This window comes from Mixophyes fleayi, chromosome 5, assembly GCF_038048845.1.
Source record: "Mixophyes fleayi isolate aMixFle1 chromosome 5, aMixFle1.hap1, whole genome shotgun sequence".
Classification (NCBI taxonomy): domain Eukaryota; kingdom Metazoa; phylum Chordata; class Amphibia; order Anura; family Limnodynastidae; genus Mixophyes; species Mixophyes fleayi.
In genome coordinates this window covers 199,022-206,176 of record NC_134406.1, presented here as the reverse complement: position 1 = coordinate 206,176, position 7,155 = coordinate 199,022, and the positions used below count along the sequence as shown (strand labels likewise).

Genomic DNA, 7,155 nt, shown 5'->3' with positions numbered 1-7,155 from the left:
TCTCTCTCTCGCTGTCTCTCTCTCGCTTTCTCTCTCTCTCGCTTTCTCGCTTTCTCTCGCTTTCTCTCGCTTTCTCGCTTTCTCTCGCTTTCTCGCTTTCTCTCGCTTTCTCTCGCTTTCTCTCGCTTTCTCGCTTTCTCTCGCTTTCTCGCTTTCTCTCGCTTTCTCGCTTTCTCTCGCTTCTCTCTCTCTCTCGCTTTCTCTCTCTCTCTCGCTTTCTCTCTCTCTCTCGCTTTCTCTCTCTCTCGCTCTCTCGCTTTCTCTCTCTCTCGCTTTCTCTCTCTGTCTCGCTTCCTCTCTCCGTCTCGCTTCCTCTCTCCGTCTCGCTTCCTCTCTCCGTCTCGCTTCCTCTCTCCGTCTCGCTTTCTCTCTCCGTCTCGCTTTCTCTCTCCGTCTCGCTCGCTCTCTCCGTCTCGCTCGCTCTCTCCGTCTCGCTCGCTCTCTCCGTCTCGCTCTCGCTCTCTCCGTCTCGCCCGCTCTCGCTCTCTCCGTCTCGCTCTCGCTCGCTCTCTCCGTCTCGCTCTCGCTCGCTCTCTCCGTCTCGCTCTCGCTCGCTCTCTCCGCCTCGCTCTCGCTCGCTCTCTCCGCCTCGCTCTCGCTCGCTCTCTCCGCCTCGCTCTCGCTCGCTCTCTCCGCCTCGCTCTCTCGCCTCGCTCTCGCTCGCTCGCGCTCGCTCTCTCCGCCTCGCTCGCGCTCGCTCTCTCCGCCTCGCTCGCGCTCGCTCTCTCCGCCTCGCGCTCGCTCTCTCCGCCTCGCGCTCGCTCTCTCCGCCTCGCGCTCGCTCTCTCTCTCTCTCTCTCTCTCTCTCGTTAGAGGATTTAGACTGTAAGCTCAATGGAGCAGGGACTGAGTTCTCTACAGCGCTACGGAATCAGTGTCGCTATATAAATAGATGATGTTTGTCCTGCTGGAAGGTGCTCTTTTTCTGTCGGTCCCTTTAATTATGAGGTTTTCTGATTTGGGAACACTTATTTTTTTTCTCCACTGTCCTCATTTTTCATGAGACAAGTAGGTTTACTTACCCAAGATGATCTTCCTTCCATCTTACCTTCTCTACGCCCCAGTCCTTTCTCTGAGAAGTATACTACAGCACCTATACTATATGTTCTATAGTCTCTGACCCAGTATAAGAAGGGTTAATTTGCTTGGACTGCGTTTGGCTATAGGATGAGTGGTTCCTACTTTTATATTTTAGGATAGATCTGGAGGAATGGGAACATGTCACATGCATGAAAACTGTGAACCTGAAGAGTGAGGAAACTGTGTCAGGACTGAAGGGTTACATCGCAGTGGGTACATGTCTGATGCAGGGGGAGGAGGTGACCTGTAGAGGGCGGGTGAGTGACATTCATTTATCCTTTCGCTCCCCCCCTCTACTCCTTCTACTTTTCTCCCTCTCCCACCTTCCGCTCACTCTCCCTCTCCACCTTCCTCTCCCTCTCCCACCTTCCTCTCCCTCTCCCACCTTCCTCTCCCTCTTCCTCTCCCTCTCCCACCTTCCTCTCCCTCTCCCACCTTCCTCTCCCTCTCCCACCTTCCTCTCCCTCTCCCACCTTCCTCCAACTCTCCCTCTCCCACTTTTCTCCAACTCTCCTCTCCCACTTTCCTCCAACTCTCCCTCTCCCACTTTCTCCAACTCTCCCTCTCCCACTTTCCTCCAACTCTCCCTCTCCCACTTTCCTCCAACTCTCCCTCTCCCACTTTCCTCCAACTCTCCCTCTCCCACTTTCCTCCAACTCTCCCTCTCCCACTTCATCCAACTCTCCCTCTCCCACTTTCATCCAACGCTCCCTCTCCCACTTTCCTCTCACTCCCCCTCTCCCACCTTCCTCTCCCTCTCCCACCTTCCTCTCCCTCTCCGACCTTCCTCTCCCTCTCCCACCTTCCTCTCCTCTTCCTCTCCCTCTTCCTCTCCCTCTCCCACCTTCCTCTCCCTCTCCCACCTTCCTCTCCCACCTTCCTCTCCCTCTCCCACCTTCCTCCAACTCTCCCTCTCCCACTTTCCTCCAACTCTCCCTCTCCCACTTTCCTCCAACTCTCCCTCTCCCACTTTCCTCCAACTCTCCCCCTCCCACTTTCCTCCAACTCTCCCTCTCCCACTTTCCTCCAACTCTCCCTCTCCCACTTTCCTCCAACTCTCCCTCTCCCACTTTTCTCTCACTCCCCCTCTCCCACCTTCCTCTCACTCCCCTCTCCCACCTTCCTCTCACTCCCCCTCTCCCACCTTCCTCTCACTCCCCCTCTCCCACTCCCCCTCTCCCACTCCCCCTCTCCCACTCCCCCTCTCCCACTCCCCCTCTCCCACCTTCCTCTCACTCCCCTCTCCCACCTTCCTCTCACTCCCCTCTCCACCTTCCTCTCCTCACCCACCCACCTTCCTCTCCCTCTCGCTCTCCACCTTCCTCTCCCTCTCGCTCTCCCACCTTCCTCTCCCTCTCGCTCTCCCACCTTCCTCTCCCTCTCGCTCTCCCACCTTCCTCTCCCTCTCGCTCTCCCACCTTCCTCTCCCTCTCGCTCTCCCACCTTCCTCTCCCTCTCGCTCTCCCACCTTCCTCTCCCTCTCGCTCTCCCACCTTCCTCTCCCTCTCGCTCTCCACCTTCCTCTCCCTCTCGCTTTTCCACCTTCCTCTCCCTCTCGCTTTCCCACCTTCCTCTCCCTCTCGCTTTCCCACCTTCCTCTCCCTCTCGCTTTCCACCTTCCTCTCCCTCTCGCTTTCCCACTTCCTCTCCCCTCTCGCTCTCCCACCTTCCTCTCCCCTCTCGCTCTCCCACCTTCCTCTCCCTCACCCACCTTCCTCTCCCTCACCCACCTTCCTCTCCTCACCCACCTTCCTCTCCCTCACCCACCTTCCTCTCCCTCACCCACCTTCCTCTCCCTCACCCACCTTCCTCTCCCTCACCCACCTTCCTCTCCCTCACCTCACCCACCTTACTCTCCCTCTCCTCACCCACCTTACTCTCCCTCTCCCTCACCCACCTTCCTCTCCCTCTCCTCACCCACCTTCCTCTCCCTCTCCCTCACCCACCTTCCTCTCCCTCTCCCTCACCCACCTTCCTCTCCCTCTCCCTCACCCACCTTCCTCTCCCTCTCCCTCACCCACCTCCCTCTCCCTCACCCACCTTCCTCTCCCTCTCCCACCTTCCTCTCCCTCTCCCTCTCCCACCTTCCTCTCCCTCTCCCTCTCCCACCTTCCTCTCCCTCTCCCTCTCCCACCTTCCTCTCCCTCTCCCTCTCCCACCTTCCTCTCCCTCTCCCTCACCCACCTTCCTCTCCCTCTCCCTCACCCACCTTACTCTCCCTCTCCCACCTTACTCTCACACTCTCTCTCTCTCTCCCTCTCCATTTCTTTTCAGTTGTTTAATTGGATTCCATTCTGAATGTTGATCTTCTTTTATTTAGATCCTGATTATGGACATCATTGAGGTTGTACCAGAGCCTGGACAGCCTCTTACAAGAACAAGTTTAAGGTTCTTTATGAGAAGGAGCAGAAAGGCCCAGTCACAGCTTTGTGCCACTGTAATGGGTACCTGGTGACCGCTATTGGCCAAAAGGTGAGACAGCTAATCTATGTAGAGTGGTTCTCATCTTCTGGGCGAGACCATCCGAGCAGTTACAGGACGTCTACCATCAGTATGTTGTCTTATATATACTACATGCTCCTCCTCTGCTGACCTGCAGGTCTCACTGTTACAACTTTCTTTGAAGAGGTTTAGTCTCCGAACACCCTAAACAGTGACCAACGAAGCATTATGTAACGTCAATTAAATTGCAATGTTTAATTATATTTGAATTCAGAAATTGTCCTGATGGCCCCCATCTAACAGCTATGTGAGTTGGACATTTTAGGCTGTGCATCATGAGAGGTTGTGTTGTCTCATCTCCTGAGGCTGTGGGATATTGGAGAATATTGACATGTATGATCTTTCTAATGATTATAAAGGGGTAATGAGTTGCTTACTAAGCCTCTTCCCTCAGATTTTCCTTTGGAGTCTAAAAGACAATGATCTAACTGGAATGGCATTCATAGACACCCAGCTATACATCCACCAAATGATCAGCGTGAAGAACTTCATCCTTGCGGCCGACCTCATGAAGAGCATTTCTCTACTGCGCTACCAGGAGGAGAGCAAAACCTTATCTCTCGTCAGCAGGGTGAGTACTCACCCACTTCTCTATACAGCTGTAACTAGAGGAGAGGATACCGGGGCCACTGGTCCTCAGGGCGAGTGTTCACCTTCTCCTTTATACAGCTGTAACTAGAGGAGAGGATATCGGGATCACTGGTCCTCAGGGCGAGTGTTCACCTTCTCCTTTATACAGCTGTAACTAGAGGAGAGGATACCGGGGCCACTGGTCCTCAGAGCGAGTGTTCACCTTCTCCTTTATACAGCTGTAACTAGAGGAGAGGATACCGGGGCCACTGGTCCTCAGGGCGAGTGTTCACCTTCTCCTTTATACAGCTGTAACTAGAGGAGAGGATATCGGGATCACTGGTCCTCAGGGCGAGTGTTCACCTTCTCCTTTATACAGCTGTAACTAGAGGAGAGGATATCGTGGTCACTGGTCCTCAGGGCGAGTGTTCACCTCCTCCTTTATACAGCTGTAACTAGAGGAGAGGATATCGGGGTCACTGGTCCTCAGGACGAGTGTTCACCTTCTCCTTTATACAGCTGTAACTAGAGGAGAGGATATCGGGGTCACTGGTCCTCAGGGCGAGTGTTCACCTCCTCCTTTATACAGCTGTAACTAGAGGAGAGGATACCGGGGTCACTGGTCCTCAGGACGAATGCCTTCTTTATACAGCCAAGTCCATGTCTTCAGTTACCAATATTGCTTCCATTATTTTCTGTTCTTGACACTCCTGCTCTCCACACACAGGACGTAAAGCCCCTCGAGGTTTATAGTGTGGAATTCCTGGTGGATAATTCTCAGCTTGGGTTCCTGGGTGAGTGATCAGTGAAACAGAAATATTATTCGTACATGAGGCCTTTATATTTTTCTGATTTATTTTTTTTCTTACAGTTTCTGATCGGGACAGAAATCTTCTCTTATACATGTACCTTCCAGCAGGTGAGAAAATCCATCCCCATATATTTTCCTGTGTGCCCTATGCCATTTGATCTAGTATAGAACACTGTAAAACCTCAGGTACTTTATGCCAAGACCTGACTTGGACTTAGTCCTAATTCAGATCTTCACAGATCTTTTGAAGGAAGATTGAAGGGCTGCAAGAAATTTTTGACAGCCTTGGTTTCCTCCGATTTATCTATCTTGTGGAAATGTGTCTGTGGTCCCTCCTGAGCTAGACCAGGAATATCTAATGTTGGTTTATTACTACACTACACGTTTCCTGGAATTCTTTCTTCCTTTGTGACACTTGGTTTTTGACTTATGCAGCCACATGAAACTCGTTCCCGCCTCGCTTAATTTCCTCCTTTTCTTCCTGTGTTTGTTGCTTCTTTCCGCATTGTAAAGTGGTATGAAATGGTCATAAATCCCATACGGGAACAGAACATGATCTGATGATTACCAGGCATAGAATAGGCCCAGTTCTGTCTGTGACTGGCTATCGTATATAAGTGGAGAGGTCAGAGTAAAATATCTTTTTGTGAATCTTTAATATCTCTGCTACTTATCACATTGCTGTACATGGACACACGTCCACATCTTGTATGTTTTACAGTTTTTTCTCTCTTGGTTGTTTTTTTCCAGCCAAGGAAAGTTTTGGGGGATTGCGTCTTCTGAGACGGGCAGATTTTCATGTAGGGTCTCATGTCAACGCTTTCTGGAGAACTCCTTGCCGTGGGGCCATTGAAGGTTCAAGTCGAAAAACAGCTCTGTGGACAACAAGCAAATCACTTGGTTCGCTACCTTGGATGGAGGAGTAGGACTTCTGCTTCCCATGCAGGAGAAGACCTACCGGAGGCTGCTTATGTTACAGAATGCTCTGACCACCATGTTACCCCACCATGCTGGACTTAACCCCCGTGCGTTCAGGTAAATGTCCCACCCTTCATAATGAATGGTCCACCCAGGAACAGGAATCTATCGTACAGATAGGTATTTGACATAAATATCAGGGTGATGGGTGCAAGGTCATGTACATATGTTTGTTGTCTCTGCTGATTGTGTATGCTTCTCTGTTAAAGCTCATCTTGGCCAGGCTCTCTGTTCATTTTCTCACGTTTTATGGTTTGTACTCGTATCTCAGAATGTTGCACAACAGCCGCCGTACTCTCCAGAACGCCGTGAGAAACGTGCTGGACGGAGAACTCCTGAACCGCTACCTGTATCTCAGCACCATGGAACGTAGTGAGCTGGCCAAGAAGATCGGAACCACGACGGACATAGTAAGGACAGCGTTGTGGTTATTAATTCTAGAAATATAGTTCTGGAAATTGTTCACTGGATCATTTCTTTTGGAGTGTTCAATGTTTTGGTCACTTGTTGCTTTTGTTTCCATTGAATTAGCATCCAGACTTGGTTGTTTTGTTCTTCTTTCATGGAATTAGTTTGGGGGTGGGGCATGTCTACTTTTTTTTAATGATTAAGTCTGTGCTGGGGAGTTTTGTTTTATATCCTTTCAGTTATTCTCTGTCCCATCTCTGTTTTTAGATTCTGGAAGACTTACTGGAGATTGAGAGAGTGACATCTCATTTCTGAGGCCAAGCATAGAAGAGGACGCAACTTTGTATAGTTTTTTTTTTTTTTTTTATTATTATCATTATTAATATGAACATTTTCATCACAAGAACATGTCTGTTTTATCAAGTTCCTGGCACTAAGAAACATTGGTGCACGTTACACCCCCCACGTGAGGGTCTTCAAAGCTACAAATACCAGATGTTTTAGATGTTATTTTTGTAAATACAACAAGGTAATTTCATAAGATCTCTGCCTCTTATTCTGTAAGAATCGGTGTAACTCTGCCAGGAGCTGTGTCCTCACCTTGCTGCATACACTGGTATTTTGTGGGTGCTAGTGGCGAGATTTTATATACAGTAATGGTTCCATTGCAGTTTATTCTGGGGGGGGGGGTTCTAATAACGGTGAGAAGAAATATAACATCTCTCTTTAAATGAGCTTGAACTGAGAATAGGACTCATTCTCCTGTACTGCAATGAGCATGGAGTAATGAAAGCATTATCAGAGGA

At 50.3% G+C, this 7,155-nt stretch overlaps 1 protein-coding gene across 1 annotated transcript; it reads left to right on the top strand.

Moving 5' to 3' along the window:
- Positions 1–1,159: 1,159 nt before the first annotated feature.
- On the top strand, positions 1,160–6,890 carry LOC142157984 (cleavage and polyadenylation specificity factor subunit 1-like). Its single transcript, XM_075211483.1, is given in 10 exon segments — positions 1,160–1,337; positions 3,401–3,449; positions 3,452–3,552; positions 3,977–4,153; positions 4,880–4,946; positions 5,024–5,071; positions 5,714–5,842; positions 5,845–5,998; positions 6,213–6,351; positions 6,617–6,890. Coding segments are annotated over 10 exon segments (1,020 nt in total). The 5' UTR covers positions 1,160–1,229; the 3' UTR covers positions 6,665–6,890.
- The last annotated feature ends 265 nt before the right edge of the window (positions 6,891–7,155 follow it).